This window comes from Pseudorasbora parva, chromosome 20 (genome assembly GCF_024679245.1).
Source record: "Pseudorasbora parva isolate DD20220531a chromosome 20, ASM2467924v1, whole genome shotgun sequence".
In the NCBI taxonomy this organism is placed as follows: Eukaryota; Metazoa; Chordata; class Actinopteri; order Cypriniformes; family Gobionidae; genus Pseudorasbora; species Pseudorasbora parva.
In genome coordinates this window covers 8,760,639-8,782,151 of record NC_090191.1, presented here as the reverse complement: position 1 = coordinate 8,782,151, position 21,513 = coordinate 8,760,639, and the positions used below count along the sequence as shown (strand labels likewise).

The window sequence follows — 21,513 nt, the reverse complement described above, 5'->3', positions numbered from 1 at the left end:
CTTGGACTGGGGCTCCATGTAAGATCTCACCTCGTGGGGTCTCAATGATCCTAAGAAAGATGAGAAATCAGCCCAGAACTACATGGGAGGAACTGGTCAATGACCTGAAAAGAACTGGGACCACCGTTTCCAAGGTTACTGTCGGTAATACACTAAAACATCATGGTTTGAAATCATGCATGGCACGGAAGGTTCCCCCTGGTTAAACCAGCACATGTCCAGGCCCGTCTTAAGTTTGCCAATGACCATTTGGATGATCCAGAGGAGTCATAGGAGAAAGTCATGTGGTCAGATGAGACCAAAATATAACTTTTTGGTCATAATTCCACTAAACGTGTTTGGAGAAAGAAGAATGATGAGTACCATACCAAGAACACCATCCCTACTGTGAAGCATGGGGGTGGTAGCATCATGGCGTGGCCTAGCCAGTCTCCAGACCTAAACCCAATAGAGAATCTTTGGAGGGAGCTCAAACTCTGTGTTTCTCAGCGACAGGCCAGAAACCTGACTGATCTAGAGAAGATCTGTGTGGAGGAGTGGGCCAAAATCCCTCCTGCAGTGTGTGCAAACCTGGTAAAAAAAAACTACAGGAAACGTTTGACCTCTGTAATTGCAAACAAAGGCTACTGTACCAAATATTAACATTGATTTTCTGAGGTGTTTAAATACTTATTTGCAGCTGTATCATACAAATAAATAGTTAAAAAATCCTACATTATGATTTCTGGATTTTTTTAGTTATTTTTAGATTATGTCACTCACAGTGGACATGCACCTACGATGACAATTTCAGACCCCTCCATGATTTCTAAGTGGGAGAACTAGCAAAATAGCAGGGTGTTCAAATACTTATATTTCCTCACTATATATATATATATATATATATATATATATATATATATATATATATATATATATATATATATATATAGTGACTGGGGGCTCTGCAGTAACTCATAGGCCTAGGGCCTAATGCAACCCTGCATGTAGCTGTGATCTTATTGTAAAATTTACATTGATTCATCATAACCAGACCAGAACCAAACACCAGCAGCCGTCACCCTGTAGCCCGAGACTGGTTTCTCACTGAAGCTAAGCAGGACTGAGCCTGGCCAGTACCTTGATGGGAGACCAGCTGGGAAAACAAGGTTGCTGCTGGTAGAGGTGTTAGTGAGGCCAGCAGGGGGTGTTCACCCTGTGGTCTGTGTGGGTCCTAACACCCCACTATAGTGATGGGGACACTATACTGTCAAAGAGCACAGTCCTTCAGATGAAATGTTAAACTGAGATCTGTACTCCCTGTGGTCATTAAAAATCCCAGGATGTCCTTTGGAAAAAGATTAATTTGGCCATTGGCCATTGGCCCTTGTCTATCATGGCAAGTATATGCTACCTACATTGGTCTCACATTGGTTCGGTTCGATTACGATTATCATGCCATCAATTTGGTCCAATTTAATATTACACTGCATTGATGATTCATTGCATTCTCATGTATACAATTTGTCAATAAATACAAGCAATCAGTTATATGAACCGAACCTTTAATATTACATGCTCAAAGAAAACAAGTTTCCTAAAAGTATCAAACAAAACTTAAGTCTTGGCACAGAAGACAACTGAAGCATTTATAAACTACACAAAAGCAAATACTAAATAGCCCCTTTAAGAGGTGGTCTAGGCCGCCTTACAGTCAAAACTAGTCTAAATGCATCTAGTTCTTGAAACCACACATGTCAATTTTACTCCTCCCAACAATGCAAAAAAAAAAGTAGAGTGTGTTAGGCTATATGACATGTTATAGCCAGATAATTGCAGCGCTACCGCAGCAAGCATCGCAAACCTCTTTATTCAGCCAACACACAAACTACCACAAATTAAACCTAAAGTAAAGTCGTAAGTGCTCAACATACAATCATGTTCATTAAAAGTAAAGAAACTGAATGATCTTACAGTGCTGTTTCCATGCTTGCTCATATTGCGTTCTTTGAATGTTAAATTAGCTGATGATCAATAAAATGCAGCTCATATCTGTTGTTTTTGGTGATGTGAACTCCATTAAATCTGCATATAGTGCAGGAATTAAAGATTCGGATTTATATCCCTTTTGCGGAGATATATTTATGTGCCCAAGTGTAAATAAAATAATTTTGATAAATCACATAGCTTTGATTTACACACAGCGCGTGTTCTCCAGGTTGTGCTTACTTGGTTATTTATTAAAGCCGAAATGTGCCCAAGATGTCAGCTTTTAAAGTAGTTAGAGCATTTTTAATTACTCGCGTCTTCTTTCCTCCCTCTGCCATTGTATGCTATGGTGAAAAAGAGCACATATGCAACCAATTACATCCAAAATTAAATCAATATATTACAACCGGTTATGGTCTATTACTGAACCAAAACCCAATCGTCCTTGTCTACATTGTGATTCATTGAAGTACCGATTGATTTCGACACTCCTATTAGACAGATTGTTAATGAATTAGTTGAGCGAATTCCATCTCTATGGAGCTGCATATCTGTTTGTTGTAGTGTATGAGTGGAGAAAAAGTGCGATAATTGTGGGGAAACCCATGGTCTGCCTGGGTGAGGGGTTGTGAAAGATTGTGTTGGATCGGTTTTAACCTTTTCTTACAGCATTCAGATCAGAAATGGATTTACACTTGTCTTTTCAATGTGTATGTGGACAACATCCAGATATAGGTTGCATGTTAATGTCAAGTGTAAACGCAGCCATGGAGACACAGATAGGAGATCATTTTGAACACATAATTATGCACATGAAGTTCTCAGTAAGGAAGAATTATGTAGCCTGATGTTGTTTTTCTACTAATGCATATGACACAAGTCATAAGTTCTCTGTAAGACATCCATTTTGAACATGGATGCAAGTTTCTCTGTGTTTTTTCACTAACGCATATATTCAATGGTATATTGTACCACATGTAAGCATGAGGTATATAATAAACAAACAAGCTGTGGATGTTTTTTCTAACCTGGGACAATATCAAACACTTTGCTCAACATCTGATACTGGAGAAGCAGCAATTTAAACTATATTCCCACAAGTAGTCATTTTATCCACTTGAATGTCTAAACAATTTCTGATTAAATTTAAAGTTCTTAGTAAGACAGCATTAACGATAACAGGGTATATGTAGGAATCCTGAAGTTATTTTCAATACCTTTTTAAGATTTTTTTAATACCTTTTCAAAATATTGTAAGACCTCATTGCACTTCAAGTTCTAATCAGCAACAACCCTTTAACTTAATAAAGAGTTGTAGAATGTAGAATTAAAATCTCTATCATAGGACAATTTTGTATAGTTTATACTGCATATCATAACCGAGCCGATCTCAGACTAAGAACCCCGTTGTTTTTTAATACTTATGGGGATAAAAAAAAATATATTCATGAATACTTTTTGGAGTCAAACTCTCTTGACAAAGCTTGAACTAAATTTAATACCTCATAAAATCGAGATTAAGACTTTTTAATACCTTTTAACAGTCTTAGGCCTAGTCCACACGTACACAGGTATTTTTATTACCGGAGTTTTTCCTCCTCCGTTATAAAAAACAATCGTGTCCACACAAGCACGATTTAAAAAAAAAAATCTGTCCACATGAGAAAACAAAACTACGCTATGATTGGCTGCCTGATTTCCTCATGGGTCCCATCCACGGCATAGATGCACATTGCACTGACGGAGGGATGCCATGGGCTCACGTAAAACCCTTCTACAAGTTCCTTTACTTTGGACGCAGTGACAGGTAACTGTATACACAGGTGCAGGGCCGAAGTGGACTGTAATAGCTTCACACACTTGCTTTACTATTTTGTATTATTGCATTCTGGCCTTTGTTCTGCAATACAATGAACTGAACATGAATCTGTAGGCTACCTACATGTGATAAGCGCTGTTAGTTGTTTGATTCCATGCACCTCATCACCTAAATCAAAAGGAGATAACATGAAAAATCTGACGTCAAACAAAGGAGAGAACGGCGTGCACTTCGACTTAAAAAGCCAAAATCTCCGGTTTCACCATCTACATGACAACGCTGTAACCGGAGTTTCTAAAAATCTTCACCCTGGCCGGAGTTTTCAAAAAAGTCCGGTTTCAGTAACCGGATACAGCAGTTGCATGTGGACGAACAGCCAAACCGCGTAGAAAAAGCTGCGCTTTTGAAAATACCTGTGTTCCGTGTGGACAGGGCCTTAATTTTCCCAAAACAGATATATCAACTTTTAATACTTTTTAATACCCCGTGGACACCCTGGTTATTATCCCCTGTGTTGTCTAAATCCAACACAAGATGCTGGTACAGTAAAATAGCAGACATCCCAGCCTGCAAAAAAGTAATTTCAGGGAGGTATCCCCAAATGACTTCCCAATCAAAAGCGTCCATTTCCAATCTAAAAACAATTGGTTGTTCCTCAAAATCTGCATCTTCGTCAGAAACAGGATCAAACATATAAGGTTGGATGCATAACCTCTCCATTGTCATGAAGGACAGTATAGATGTGTTTCTGTCACTGAAATAAGCCATGCATTGAAACAGCCAATCGGAGCAGAACTCTACATTAATATTCATGACCCTTTCAAATAAGGTAATTTCTAGGGATGTAAATGAAAACTGTTAACACGTATTTGGATATTTTTAATCCTTATATAAGTCACATACCCTCTATGTAGATATCAGAATTTTTTTTTAAAATATTGTTTCAACTCCTTCTAGGCACCTTTCACCAACAACAGGTTTACAAGTTCTCTCTAGAGTGAATCCTCAAGAGGCACGTAAGGTTATATTTAAATCTGAAACCCTTTCCACACTGACCACATATGAATGGGTTCTCTCCAGTTTGAATACTTATGTGTTTCCTAAGGTTTACTGAAGGTCATGTGTCACTGTTGGCAGGTGAAAAGGTGAATCCTGTGTGAATTGTCATGCATCTTTTAGGGCTTTCTTTTCCACTGAAACTCTTTCCACACTTTTGGTAGGTGTAAAAGCTCTATCTAGAGTGAATTTTCATGTGGACTATTAGGCTTCCTTGTTGATTGAAACTTTTGCTACACTGTTGGCAAGTGTAAGGCTTCTCTCCAGTGTGAAGTCTCATGTGAACTATAAGGTTTCCTTGTTGAGTGAAATTCTTTCCACAATGTTGGCAGGTGAAAGGTTTCTCTCCAGTGTGAATTCTCATGTGGATGTTAAGGTTTCCTCTCTGTCTGAAACTCTTTCCACACTGATGGCATGCGAAAGAGCTCTCTCCATTGTGAATTTTGGTGTGGCCTATAAGGTGTTCTTTATGTTTGAAACTCTTTCCACACTGTTGGCAGGTGTAAGGCCTCTCTCCAGAGTGAATTCTCATGTGCCTTTTAAGGTTTACTTTCATATTGAAACTCTTTCCACACTGTTGGCAAGTGAATGGCTTCTCTCCAGTGTGAGTTCTTATGTGGACTTTAAAGTTTCCTTTTCCACCGAAACTGGTTCCACACTGTTGGCAGGTGTAAGGCTTCTCTCCAGTGTGAATTCTCATGTGGACATTAAGGTTTCCTTTATGTCTGAAACACTTTCCACACTGTTGGCAGGTGAGAGAGTTCTCACCAGTATGAATTATCATGTGGGCTGTAAGGCTTTCTTTTTCAGTGAAACTAGTTTCACACTGTAGGCAGATGTAAGGCTTCTCTCCGGTGTGAAGTTTCATGTGTCTGTTAAGCTTTATTTTTCGACTGAAACTCTTTCCGCACTGTTGGCAGCTGAATGGGCTCTCTCCAGTGTGAACTCTCATGTGGATTTTAAGGTTTCCTTTATGTCGGAAACTCTTTCCACACTGTTGGCAGATGTAAGGCTTCTCTTTTGTGTGAACTCTTATGTGGGCTATAAGGCTTCCTTGTTGATTGAAACTCTTTCCACACTGTTGGCAGGTGTATGGCTTCTCTCCCGTGTGAACTCTCATGTGGACTTTAAGGTTTCCTTTGTGTCTGAAACTTTTCCCACACTGTTGGCAGGTGAAATAACTTTTAGTTCCTGTCTTTTGAGCTCTTTTTTGTGAAGAAGTCTTTTTAGCCTGTGTCGATCTTTCTCCAGTCATGAAATCATGGTCTTTTTCTTCTTCCCTTTCATTAAGTTCATGACTGGCCTCTTCCAGTTCCATGAGGTCTAGGAAAAAAAAGACAGACATAATTTTTTTTTTTAGAGATTTAAAGCATCAATATCAAGTTATGTTATATAACCTATCCTAACCTAGGAATCAGGGGCGAGCAGCTTTGGTCCTGGAAGGCCACTGTCTTGTAGAGATTTACATGTCAAAGTTTTAATAAAAGATGCCTGACCTAATTTTCAAGCAGTCCTGAAGCCTTAGGGTTAAATTTAGGGGTTGAGTTGAATTTGCAGGCGTGTTTGATCAAGGATACAGCTAAAGTCTGTAGAATAGTGGCCCTCCAGGACCAGTTTCCCGCCCCGTCTACAGATTTTCACTCAATACACCCAATGGTTTTCCAACACCACAGCACATTTTGTCTCCCGTATTTATCACATCTAGCTAAGGTCATCGGCTTGTTAGAAGAGAACTGACACTGATAGAGGGATTTGCAGCTTTAATTGCAAACTACAATTCCTGTTTATCAACAAGCTGAGAACCAGACCTGTTATAAACTTAAATATACTTGAATTAATTAAATAAATTGAAAAGTGTAATAGAATGTGTTTTTTGTTGTAACAGTAGTTTACACAATAGTAGTAGCTATTCCGTACACCGGCATGGTTACTATATGCATACTGTGTAGAAACAATTTTCTATTATTTATAACATAATGCTTTCCCACTATTGATGGAATTTTCCGGCAGTCTATGTTTTCACTGGAATACGGTAGGGGATGTGATGACATATCTTCTGAATCAGTAAAGAACCCCTGGATCAAAACACAGAAGAAGAAGCAGAAACAAGTGATATAAGCTTTGATCAAGTACATGCAAACTAACATAATCATCAAATATGATTCAACAAAGCTTTTTTACGTTACTGAATTAAATGCTGAGCCAATGAAGAGGTATAAGAAATATGTAAGGTATAAGAAGTAAAACATGTTTTTCACCTACATTCATCACGGATTTAACATAATAGCGTTAACTGTAACCATGGTATTGTGGCTTTTTTTTCTTTTTCTCAGTGTACATAGATTGAATTTCAAGCACTTTCAAGTGCTTCACACTTTTCCAGCACTTTAAACCTCTGAATATTATACATTTTAAATGTTATTTCAATGTGATGTCCAAAAACATGATTTGGTAACCACTCCACTGGTTATCACTCAAGTAGGTCGTTCAGAGTGTTGTGGAAGGGTGAGGTGTCTAAGTCACAACATCTAGATACTGAAGCACTGAGACTGTCAAGAGAAGCATTCCTATCCTCATCGTCTTCTGCTTTTGACACAGTTAACCACCACTGGTTCAAGTCTTACCTCTCAGGCAGGTCCTTCAGGGTGTCATGGAGAGGTAAGGTGACTCACACAATCTAACTACTGGAGTTCCTCAGTGCTTGGACCACTTCTCTTCTTCATCTACATGTCATCATTAGGATCTATCCTTCAGAAACATGATTGTTCCTATCACTGCTATACTGAGGACACACAACTCTAACTCTCATCCCAACCAGATAATTCAATGGCAGCTGCTCACATCTCAGCCTGCCTGGCAGACATTTCTTGCTGAATTAAGGACCACCTGTTACAGTCTTGCAGAGGCACAACTGCTTGTGGTCTCAAACAACCCAGCAGTTCCTCACAACTCCTCTAATTGGCATTGGTTCATCAAGCATAACTCAATCCAGGACAGCCATGAACCTTGGAGTTGTGAATGATGATCCTTTGAACTTCACAGACTACATTGCTAGAACTGCCTTGTCCTGCAGATTTGACTTATACAACATTAGAAAGGTCAGGCTCTTCCTGTTGGAGCATGCTACACAACTCCTTGTTCAATCCAAACTGAACTATAGTAATGTTATCCTGGCAGATCTTCTAGCATGCTCTGTCAAACTTCTGCAACTGATCCATTGTGCTGCAGCAAGAGTGTTCTTCAATGAAAAATTGTTCAGGTTGCCAATTGCCACAAGCATCAAATACAAGGCACTGATGTTTGACAACTGAACAACAACTGGCTCTGCACTCTTATACCATAATCATTACTTAATAAAAGATGCCTGACCTAATTTTCAAGCAGATTTATTTCAAAATTTCAAATAAATCTTCTTAAAAACGTAAAATGTATTTAAATATTTTATTTTTTAATTTGAAATTGATTTTTCCCCAAAACGTATTTCTAATTTTCAAAATAAAGTTCTCGCTCCCAGGGCTGTGAAAACAAAATGACATCATTTTGTTTTCGCAGCCCTGGTTTAGGAGTTATTGCAGCTTGTTCTCGACACATCGCCTGAGCAGATTTTTTTTTCTTGCAAATGTCTGAGAACACTTGTGTGACTGGTCATACCTTAAGTGTGCGTGGTTAATGCGGAGAAACGCAGATGATCAGCACCTGCTTTTCTTGTGAAGTATGGAATCTACTGGCCAGAATGAACATTGTTCTTGTTCTTGCCACATCGAGAAAATTAACAAATTTCTTGCAGAGTATGTTCTAAACTTTAGGATCATACAACATTAGCAGTCACAAACAGTCACATTCAGATGGGATTAGATTTCTTTTTTTTAGTCTTCAACTAAAATTGCTTGGGGGTCCACTAAATAAACCTTCTTCACTGGCCAAGGTCCAGACAATTATATACCTAAAAACATGAATTGATGTCTTTTTGCCAGACTAAAGAAAGTGTAGATTTAAAAAAATGTCTTTATTGAACAAAATATAATATGTTTTCATATAGATAAACATGTCTTTTCATATAGTTAAAGCAAACATAGGTAATCCTTTACAAAATGTATCTCATTTTGAGGTTGTTCTGTTTAAGTTGTGTTGGTACAAAATATCTAATTCAACCAGTAGCCATGTCTGACAAAAAAATGCCTTCATCTCTAAATCTGCACTGAAAACACATTAATTAGTAGTGTGGCTTAATCCGAAATCGCCTCTATAGCCTAAATAGGGCATTATTTGAGGGGACAGCCATTTGTAGTGGTGTCTGAAATCACAGTGGATATGTTTGAGTGAACTCATTCAATCACATGTTGTGCCGCAATAATGAGTGTACAGCCGATGTACACACAACAGCTGTCCGACTTCACACACTCGTTTTCATTCACTCCTTCAAGTGAACTGTAATAGTGGATTAACGTAGGGAATAGTGAATGAGGGTTAAGGGGCCAATTTCTGATTCAGTCTCTGTTTTGCGCGCCGCTTTCTGCTCTCAGTCTCTTCACTGCACGCGTGACTCCGCGTCTGAACAGTGAGCATATATGTAACGTAGCCTAAATGGGGTTGCACACTGGAAGCGAAGCTCAGGATCAGGATCTCACACCGGACGCTCACATTATATACGTGCGATCTCAGTTTTGAATCGACTTCTGACATTAAATGTATATAATATTTCCCTCAAATCGTCCATCTATACTGATTTCACCCTGTGCTACAAGATACACTCATCGTGCAGTTCTTCTGTCAGAAGTCGATTCAAAACTGAGCTCGCGCGTATATAATGTACGTCTAGTGTGAGATACCTGAGACGCGGAGCTGAGCTTCAGTCCGGTGATAGGCAAGCCATGTACCCTTTTAACTGTCAACGCAACCGTGGCAACATAGGAAAAAAAAAACGGTTCTACTGAGTTGCCTGATATAAATGTGATTATTTATTTATTTATTTTTTAAATCGCATTTGGCATTTATTTATTTCATTACGTCAAAAGGCTTTGCTGTCCGAATGGATGCATCTCGCCGTGCAGATCCGGACCAGAGTCCGCCAGTTGACGACCTCTGCAGTAGATGATTTGCCTTGGAATTTTTTACAGAGGTTGCATGAAAAAAAAAAAAAAAACACATTTGGGCCCTATTTGGGCAGTAATTGTTACTTTTGGGGTCATACGGTATTTTCATCATTGACAGAGGCTAGTCAGGGATTTTTTTGCCGTCCGAATCCAAAATGTCAATGTTTTTCTCCCACCACCTGCATAAAAATTCCTGGCCGAATTACCTACTGTTTTTAGACAAACAGCAAGGTCATGTGGTAATTTAATAACCGTCCGAATCCACATCTCTGACTTTATGAATATATCACTTCAAAATTCAGTGTTTATATCCTTTTCGATCACTGTGGAGCACCGTACGGTTGTGCTTCAAGGTAATTTGGATGCATTTTAAAGATCTAGACTTTTATTAAGGAAATGCTGGCAATTATTTACAAGAGCAATATATTTCATCATCGCTCATAAACATTTGAAATAGGCCGTTATAACAGCAGCAATTATACATGTTAAAATAACCATTATATTTACATCAGCATTATGCACGTAAATAAGAGGCTGTATTCCCTTACTTCCACTCATTTCCATGTGGAATAAAATGTTATTCATTATTTTGAAATAAATTACAAGACAGAAAACCATTTTAACTATAATTGGCATCTATACATCTTCCTATTTTTAAACAGTTTAAATAATATTATATAAATTAAATATTTTCCTATTATTAAATTAAACATGCATATATATCGTTAATATACTAAGCATATGTAATTTTATTTGCAGCAGACAAACATGTTATTGACAATGTGAGCAGCGCGTTCTCAGGTGCGCAGGATCACAAAACTCTCTCCTCCACCATGAATAAATCACCATCCGAATGCACAAGTTTTATCACTGAGGTCTTCCACATGAGAAACAATTACCGTCCAAATAGGTCTTTGGCAGATTCGGAAGGGATAAAAATGGCAAAGTATGTCCATGAAACATGAATTTATCAAACACCCCCTGGAAAACTATCTCCGTATAAAGTGCCATTGTTTGGTCTCAAGATGCACATCAGTATTTTTTTTCTAAGGCACGTTTATAAAAGCTACTTAACACTTTCCTCGCCAAGCATGGAATTTTTAAAGGTTTCCGTGTTTTCACTGTTTGGCTCTAGGGGGCGCTATTACGTGTGGAAAAACATTAACCAGAATGGTTCGCCCACAGGGCTCGCAAAATATCTCATCCACCTGCAATTAATTGGAATGTTATTTTTTATTACTTGGCCGGGCCACCCAAATCTGTGGATATATGTGTAAGCTGTGCATCACTAACACACACAGGTACACAAGCCAAATATGTGCATCGGCAAAACTTTACTGCAGACAAATCAGCATGATCAAAACTTCAGTGACTGTATTTTTCCTTCAAAATCAAGATAGCCCTGTTGTGCAGGCCAGTGCTTTCTAATGTCACAGTTTGGCACATTCATAGATCTCTCGTTTGCTAAGCCAGCTGCCAATAAAAGCCTTTATTTGACTAACGAGGACGTATTCAACTCTGAATCTTACAGGATATTATTTTATCACCATGACCTTTTATATATCAAACAAGAGAAAGTTCATTTCTCAATTCATGACCCCTTTAAAAATGATCAAATAACGGAGTTCAGCTTTGAGAATGAAATGGAACCAACCTGTTTGTTCCTCAGTTTCTTCATGTTTCACTCTGAATGTTTCTTCAATCTTTATGTCTTCACTCTCCTCTTTAATGAACACCATCTTTATGTCTTCAACCTCCTCTTTAATAAATGCCATCTTTATAATAGTGTGTCACGTGGATCTCGGTCACTTCACCAGGAGTTTTTCCTGTGTCTGTCCTGTTTAAGATGAGAAAAAATAACAAAGAAAAACACATTAACACTAAATCTCTGAGCGTCTCAATTAGCTCTACTTCAGTTAATGGCCATGACAAAAACACTAAAAACTAACAGAACAGATTAATAAACAAATGTAAATTATACCTACCCTTAATATATAAGTCAGTCTAGCCATCTAATGATTTGTAGAGATCGAGATCACTGAATCATTTGTTGAGTCAATCGGTTCAATTGACTCGGAGAGTCTAAAGCTCCGGTTCACTCGTCACTCGCCAGAGACTGAATTCATGTTTAAACCAAGCGGCAACCTCCCGCGATCTCTCTTGAAGCCAATACGGAAGTAATGTAAACTGCAATTCCTCAACTGGCCACTAGGGACAGGCTCCAGAAGGGAGCAAAATCTCATTGAGCCCCATGTTAAAATTCTCAACTTTAAAGCAGAAAAAAACATGTTTACAGCCTGGTACAAATTGTGGTTTTGGCTTATAAGGCTAATTTTGATCTTCATGACAACTCTGAGGGGGGTGAATTTTTTTATAACTCATTCGTTTACGTTATATAAAGCCTTAAGGTTCTGCATAATTAAGGGCGTGGTTACAAGTGGACAGCCATTTATATGCCGTCTATAGTTATTGCGTCACCTCAGCTCCGCGCACATCCCGCCTTTTTGCCCATTTTCTGTTATCCGGGAGTGACACGCGATGACTCGCTCACAAGATGGCAACGCCCAGCTCGCCCATACTTTAAGCTTCAGAACGGCTTATCAGAATCCTATGGGTGACGTCACGGACACTACGTCCATATTTTTTTACAGTCTATGGTTTAAACTGATTTACGATAAAGAGCGAAATGAGAGGCTCCTTCTGTAATTCATGAGTTTATTATGCTACTTTACTCACACAACGTTGATAAATCTTATATAAATCAATGCAGTGTTACATTTAATAATATATCATTCTTTCTGCGCTTTATAGGCTGAAAACACAAACCTTTCTCCAGCCGAATCACAACAGATGGGAGCGCTGCGCAGCCGTATGATGTCATATACCAATACCAAAATAAAAGTCCCTTCTTCTTTATACTTTATTGGCGGTTGGCAGACCAAGTAAATAAAAGTCCCATTCACTGCCGAGTCTAAAATCACAAAAGTGCATTGAAATTTACCTAGAAAAAAATATAATGACTAAATTCAGAGTTGAATATTGTGTGGTGATACATTAAATAACACAATGGTAAGTTAATAATAGAGTTCACATTGAGAGTTGAAAAAATGTCTTCGAATTACTTCTTATTACTTATTTTTCCATGCAGACTCACATCTACAGTCACAGTATTTGTGTTCATTGTCCTATCCAGACAATTCAGTGACTAGCCTTTCCCTGATAATGATCCACTCCAGTGTCTCTCCGGTTCATCCATATAAAGGACCAAATTACTCAAAATGAAATAATTAAATAAATAATGAATTTAATAAAACAACAATTAAATGTACCGGTTTATTCTGAAATAATTTTATTTAATAAATGCTTGATTAAATAAATAAATGCATCTATTCATTTAGTAAAATCACATGATTTTTTATTATTAAATGTGCTTTTTCAAAAAGCTGTTTTTCAAAATAAAATGTTGCATTTATGAATGACGCCTATTTGACGAATCATGCATTTTCAAAGCACGATTTTCCCAAATACTTTTTTTCATAATAATAGAGGACATTTCAGAAATGTTAATCAACAGGCAGTGAGCAGTGCTTGGCGCTGATTGGTTTGAAATTGAAGCATCGACAGACAGGCCAAATCAATCTTCTTGTGGTGTGGTGACATCACTGAATGCCAAGTGTGCGTCTCATTACTGTACTGAATTTTATCAGTACTGAATTTTCTAAAAGCTTGAAAACTATGAGAACTGTGGCTATGTTTAAGGACTTGGCACTTGGACTGAAAGACTGTTGGACTCTGGCATGGTGTTTTATTCAGTTGTTAAGTCTGACATCACGTGGGTCCCGTATCAAAAAAAAGTTGCTAATATACACACACGATGTAGTGTAACACTACAAAAAAAAAAATTATAATCATAACCTTTTTCTCCATACCAAAATTTCAGATGGACAGACAGTTATTTATCTTTTATGAATCCTTTAATATTTATATTACTATTGTCTATTGAGTAGACTGTAAGTATTTAAAAGGGTCATGAACTGACTTTTTAATTTTTTTATACTGTTGTCTGAGGTCAACTGACGTTCCTGTGTTTTTTTTACATTCAAAAACACCATAATGAATAAGTAATAGGCTATTTTCTACACTGGTTTTGAGCCTCTTTCCTGAACGCTTGGTTTTGATGGGCTGCCACACTGAAGATTTGGATGTAAACGCCCACGTCTAGGATTGGATATGATTTGCATATTTAATGAGCTTCGGCTCCCCTGTCAGTTCACGTAAGGAATTGTTTTGAAAGTGGCAAACGGAATGATTCTCTCACAGGGCTCCATTTAAAATCCATTTACCAAACAAACACAATGATTTATCTCTCATTCACCCCCAATTGATTGGAATATAATTTTTTGTATTACTTGGCCCGCCAGAGTGAACAATGCAGATCAAGAAAGGAATATTATTTCACTATTTAAGATTCACCAGCCTGCCGACGGCCATAACGTTACATGTCTGAGTTTGATCCCGAATCGCCTTTCTCTGCCGTTGCCGCCCAGGCCCCCCGAACTCTGTGGGCCGCCCTGGCCTACCGAACTCTGCCCGGGCCACCCTGGCCTGCCTCCCGAACTCTTTGGGACCCCCTGGCCTCCCGAACTCTGTGGGTCCGCCCTCATCTGTCCTTCCTCTCCCACCCTCATCTGTCCCTCCCGTTCCGCCCAGGTCTGTCTCTCTGGTCCCGACCCTGGTCTGTCCCTCCTGTCCCGCCCTCATCTGTCCCTCCTGTTCTGTCTTTCCTGTTCTGCCCTTGTCTGCCCCTCCCGTTCCTCCTGGATCCCCTGGTGAAGTATCTGGTAGCCGTTCCGTAGGAAGGGGGTAATGGCACATGTTTGTCTTGTCTTGTTTAGCACATGTGGTGTTTTGGGTTCTTTGTGTCATGTGCGTTACTGTCTGTAGTCTTGACCCCACCCTCCTTGTCATCTGATTAGTGATTCATTTGCTCCACCTGTTGTTTTGTTTTTATTACTGTTTTGTTAATAAATGCACAATCATCACCCTGCAAATGAGTTCTCCAACTCCTGTTTTGATTATTTTTGAGCCAACAATGTTCGTGATGTCATATGTCGATATAAAGGCTTTTTGAACCTAACATGATGTGGAGCAACCATGACAAAAGCCTTCAGAAAAGAGGGTGTCTCTCGGAATGCAGTGGCCCAGCTCGCTCCTATTGCAGAGCTGTACTTTAACGGACAGGGTCCAATTCATTAGCATCAACTTCACCCAAGGGAAGCTAGCCGAGTGTGGAGAAGTGCAGAGAACACCGCTTGGGCAAGATTTTAAAAAGGACTATCGATGAAAAAGAAAGGTTCACTTTTGCCTTTTTGTCTAAATAAGTGAGTTTAAAAATAGTTTGTTTGCTGTGTTCACTAAGAGTTTGTTTTCTATGTTTATATGTCCTTGTTAGAGCACTCCTGAAAATCCTTGTGAAAGCAAACTATCAAGTGTGAGTAACTTAAAATGATGTTGTGTTGCCACTTAGACAACTGAATGTTTACTGAAAGTCTGTTGATACTTTGGTTAATAGCTACATGCTGAGTACTTAAAAGCTCTTATTTTGCTGTACTTTAAAGAACTGAGACCTTATTATTTGTTGCATATCTGCTTATACACTGTTGAACATCTACAAGCTAAACAGACAGCACATTGGTAACACTTTAATGATTGCTGTAAAACATTTAATATACTACATAATAATCTACAGATTCTACCCTGATGAGTGTAAGTAGATATGTACTTGTAAAGTAACTTATAGTCAGCAGAATGCCTATAGACTATAGGGGGACCATCAAAATAAAGCGTTTACCAAAATGTTATTACCTAAACGGCATTTGATATTTATACATGAACTTCAGCCTGGTTAAATCTACATTGAAATATATGGCGAGGTTGATGTGCAAGAGATGTGGGAGGAGCGAGCGTCTCAAGTCCTCTAATGAGGGAGCTCGGAGCCATATAAGGACGAGAGAGGGCCAGGCCTGGATTTTATGTTATGTTTTTTTTTTTATGGTTTATGATGTATGTGCCAACAGTTGTCCGTGAGGGGCTGCCGCATTACCTTCGTTTTGTTTGTTTATTTGATGAAAGTCTTTTAAATGTTGGGTGGTTCCTGCCTCCTGTATTACAAAATATAAATGTCATATTATCGGCTTTGGAAAGAAAGCTGCAGAGTGGACAAATTCTCTCCAACAGAATGCATCTGTGGAAAAATCGAGGATTTGATCCAGCTTTCAGAAAATATTACTGTCAACATTTCAGTATATATAAAGGGTTAGTTCACCCAAAAATCAAAATTAGATTTTTATCTGCTTACCCCCAGTGCATCGAACATGTAGATGTTTTTGTTTCTTCAGTAGAACACAAATGAGGATTTTTAACTCCAACCGTTCCTGTGTGCCAGTCATATAATGGTTTAAATAGGTAACAATTCTATGAGAGCTAAACGAACATGCTTAGACAACATGCACAAAAGCCCTCTTGCTCCGGATGACACTGATTTCTTGAGACACGAACCGATCGGTTTCTGTAAGAAATCGAACAGTATATATATATATATATATATATATATATATATATATATATATATATATATATATATATAAACATGGGAAAACTTGAAGAGACTTTTTGGGATATTAGGTATAAAAAAAAAATTATATATATATATACATATATATATATATATATATATATATATATATATATATATATATATATATATATATATATATATATACACACATATATATATATATATATATATATATATATATATATATATATATATTTTTTTTTTTATTTTTTATTTTTTTTTTTATACCTAATATCCCAAAGAGTCTCTTCAAGTTTTCCCATGTTTATTTCTTTATTTTCTACTCCAGACAGAAGACCTAATCCAGTGACTGGAAATAAATCTGTCTGTGACAGGAACTGTGGCTGAGAAGCAGTTATGGATTATTACCACATCGATTTTGCCTGAGGTAATATACAGAAATAAGTAAGTAAGTACATTTTATTTATATAGCACATTTAACCATAGCAAAGCTATCCAAAGTGCTGTACAGAGTAAAGAAAAAATACAGACTAAAACAAAAGATAATAAAACAACCTGGAAAAACAAATAAATAAATCAAACAAACAGTCAGACAGAAATATAATACTCAAATGCTAGGGTAAAAAGATAGGTTTTCAATTTTGCTTTAAAAGTAGTAATTGAAGGTGCAAGGTGGATGTCCAGGGGCAATTGATTCCAGAGACGGGGGTCAACAACAGAAAAAGATCTGTCGCCCTTAGTTTTTAGACGAAATCATAGGATGGATAAAAGAGCCTTGTCTGAAGATAAAAATGTAAAGATCTCGATGACGACAGTGGAGTAAGAAGATCTTTAAGATAGCGTGGAGCTTGATCATTAAGAGCTTTAAAAACAAACAACAAGAGTTTAAATTGAATTTTAAAACGGATCGGCAGCCAATGTAGCCAAGCCAAAATTGGGGTGACATGTTCATACTTCTTTGTCCTGGTCAGCAACCTTGCAGCGGCATTCTGCACCATCTGGAGTCATGTAAATGACGACTGAGGAAGACCCAGATACAGAGAATTACAGTAATCCAAACGTGAAGTGATAAATGCATGAATAACCTTCTCAAAGTCTTGGAATGATCAAAACGATTTAAGTTTGGAAATGGTTCGCAGTTGATAAAAATTAACAACAGAAACTTAACAACAGAATACATTTTTTGATAAACATAATTCTGAATCCAGAATGACACTAAGGTTCCTAACCTGGGTGAAAACTGAAGGAAAGTGATTACCCAACTCCTTAATAAAACTGCTCCCTAATTTTGGAGGACCAAAAACAATTGTTTCAGTTTTGTCATTATTAAGTTGAAGAAAGTTTTTTTTGCCAACGATTCTTTAACGTCCCTGAGGCAATCTAACAAAGTTTGAATGGAATCGCCAGCATTCAATGGCAAGTACAGCTGCGTATCATCAGCGTAGAAATGAAATGCAACATTGTGCTGCTTAATATCATCCCCCAGCAGATGTATGGATAAGTTAAAAAGAAGTGGACCCAAAATAGATCCTTGGGAGACTCCACTAACAATAGGGGCAGAAGATAAAGAAAACTTACCTAACTCCACAGAGAAAAACCTGTCTTTAAGGTATGAACTAAACCACCGTAATGCTGTCCCCTTGATACCAAATAAGTGTTCTAAACACCAGATAAGAACGCCATGGTCAACAGTGTCATGGGCAGCTGTAAGATCAAGTAAGATCAATAGAGCATTTTTACCAGCATCAACTGCAAGTAAAATGTCATTGAACACTTTAACCTGTTAACCTGAATCACAACTTTTGAAAAAAATCCTAAGAAATGCATACTCAGACTAAAACAAATACAGTTTGTGAATCCTTTGCACTAAAAGCATAATTATGGTCTCATTTGAAAGCAGACACCTGGCAGTTTACTGTAAAGTCAAAATGATCATATTTTTTATAATCAAAAAAAGCTATAATAAGCTTCAAAATTTTGTAAAATTATTAGAAATTTATTTGTATGATATATCTTTATGAAAATAAAATTGAAGTTGGAGGAATCTAGAAATGCACTACAGCTAAAGCCACAAGTCTGACCATGTTATATTTAAGATCTGAAGATGATAAGTCTAAAACTCTGAATTTTATTAAACGTTTTAGAAAGATCGTTTCATGTGATTTTATTTTGAGATATCTCTTTAACTTTGAAGCAATGGTTTATATCATCAGTAAAATACTACATACTATGTTTGAATCTTTACAGCAGGAAGGTTTTGGAGAGACCTTGTAGCTGCAGTTGCCTGGCTCGGCCTAATGTAGACATGATAAAAAAGCTTGTATAATTTTTTCTTCTGCTGAAAATAGACGAAGATATTTGGAAAGATGTTTACACAAACCAAACAAAAAAGACAGATTACAAAAACAAGCTTCAATTTCAATGGAATTTATTTCTGTGTCCATAAACACATTCAAATTCAAAAGGGGTACTTACTGAAAACACACACACACACACACACACACACACACACACACATCGCTTAACGTAGCAGTTCAATAAATCAATTCACATCAATAACACAATAGACTAAATCCCCGCTGCTGAGTCACACTCAACTGGGCGTCCAACACTGGCAAATCTCGGGCACCATTGACTACCAGTAGGAAAAAAAATACTTGGGGTAGTCATTAGAGGGCTGAGATCTTCCTGGCAACATATATTTTTCCAAAATCTTTCCAAATATCTTGAACATTTTCCAAATACTTTTACATAATGATCTTATTTTTTACTATATGTAATATCTTTCAACTTTATGGTGCTTTGTGTAAAGTAATATACAGCATATGCCTCTTGATTTTAGGTGCACTGATATTGAACAACTTTAAATAAAAAAAATGATTTAAAGTGCTGTTGAATATGTCTCTCAAAGTAATCATCTTGGATATACTGGTGCAAAATGTATATAAATATATAATGATTTAAAGACAGTAAACCTAACCACCAAAGCCATAATTGCATTTGCTTAATAAATACGTTAGTGTAGGACGGTAGCAGTGGAATCACTCAAAACAAGATGAAATGTTTTTAAATATGCATGTATTAAGGATGGTGTGAGGCTCCGGCTTAATTGTTGAAAACCATCCTGTATCAAACGTTTTAACAGCCACTACTTTTGAGGCTCCGGCTTAATTGTTGAAAACCATCCTGTATCAAACATTTTAACAGCCACTACTCTTAGTATATGCAAGTTAAAGTACTGTTTCATGTCACTTGAAAACTTTTGGGGATCGTCTTTAGATTTCACAACTTCGTTGATTGACAGCGGGTGATGGACGCTGCAAGCAAGTTGTTTGAACGCTGGACTCTGATTTGTTTCAATGGTGACGACATCTGGATAAAAGGCATTGTAGTGATAGACTGCTTTTGACATTTGACCGCCAGAGTGGGAACAACATACCTGCGTACACAGTCAGGTTTAGGGGTACAATTTGTAATAGAATTAAAGAGCTACATTTAAACTTGTACATTGTCTGCAAATTACCTCTTTTCGTAGACATAAGTTTAACTCAAATTATTCTCCGTACTGCCTAAAGTGCAAGTAGAAAGAGGTCTTTTTGTTCATTGCACTTGGACATTTCTACATATGAAAGCCTATTGGGTACAGATTTGTTGGAGGTTAAGTCTTATATTTAGGACACAATGTGACCTCAGCCCACTTTACTTTTTCTTAGGTGTCAATGATAACAATATAAAGAGTGCTTCAAACAGGATACTGTTTAATCTACTTACTTATGCTGCTCATAAGAGTATTTTCCTTGACAGGTGAGAGTGGCATAAAGTGATATTTGATTTTCTTTCAATGTAGTTTATTACCTATTGGTTGTAAGGGAAAATGGATATGTTTTATCAGAAAAGGACCCCATTTCTACGTTCATATAGGTCCTAGGATTTCACATATATTTTTGCCAAACCTTGGCAGATCATCTTGAACCAATCTTCTTATTGTTGCTTATTTGTTTGTCTTTTGTGCATGCAATCTATGTTTTATATTGGAATGTACTTGTAAACTGTGGTCAATATTCTGTTCTGCTGTCTTATCTTAAAGGTCCCCTAGAATGAAAAATTGAATTAACCTTGTCATAGTTAAATAACAAGAGTTCAGTACATGGACATCACATACAGTGAGTCTTAAACACCATTGCCTCCTCCTTCATATGTAAATCATGTCTGTGAAAAACACTACGGAAAAACAGGCTATTTTTAACATAACACCAACTGTGGCGCAATCGCTGAGATCCTTAATATGTACGCCCCCAACATTTGCATGTCAGTCCATGTTCATTTTACGGCGGAACTGCACATCTGAATCATCAGATCAGCAGATACACAAGCGACACGGGAGGATAGCCAAAAAAGATAATTATTTATATATTATTTTTTGGGCTGGGACTTTAACGCGTTCATTAAGATTAATTACGCAAAAAATAAATAACAATTTTAACCACTTATTTTTGCACCGCGGAATGTTTTTCAATGAATGAGTTTCAATGGACCGATTATACTGGAACACCAACTAGCGTTCACGAGTCACGTCACGACAACAACAAACCAGTGAACATGAACGAAGAAGCTGTTGAGACCGCTTTGCTTGGCCCCGTGGATGGGAAATTTTGTTGAAAAAAATGAAAGGATGGCAGCGTCGACAAGAGCATGGTTCTGTGCAAGCTATACAACAAGGAATTTGCGTATCACCGCAGCACATCGAGCCTCAAATATCACAAATAAGTTACGCTATTGCTACACTTAATGGCAAACATTGCACTGGTCTGCTGGACTGAAATAAATAAACAATATTTTGTTGATTAAGCTTATGTATTCAGTCATTATTCAATGGTAATTACTTCTCTGTAGAAGTTTACTAAAACTTCTCTGTAAAAAATTACTTCTCACTGTCTCAGGTCAAATATTTATATGCAATTTAAATGTGATTAATTTCG

The 21,513-nt window shown here is 37.4% G+C and overlaps 1 protein-coding gene across 1 annotated transcript in view; it reads right to left on the bottom strand.

Moving 5' to 3' along the window:
* Positions 1–1,611: 1,611 nt before the first annotated feature.
* LOC137049051 (zinc finger protein 420-like) overlaps positions 1,612–21,513 on the bottom strand; it is a 31,691-nt gene continuing 11,789 nt past the window's right edge. Inside the window, exons 5-7 of the mRNA XM_067427443.1 lie at positions 14,517–14,774; positions 11,591–11,719; positions 1,612–6,166 (exon numbers count right to left, since the gene is read on the bottom strand). Of these exons, the coding sequence (XP_067283544.1) occupies positions 5,019–6,166; positions 11,591–11,719; positions 14,517–14,774 (1,535 nt within the window). The 3' untranslated portion in view covers positions 1,612–5,018. The remainder of the gene's footprint in view (positions 6,167–11,590; positions 11,720–14,516; positions 14,775–21,513) is intronic.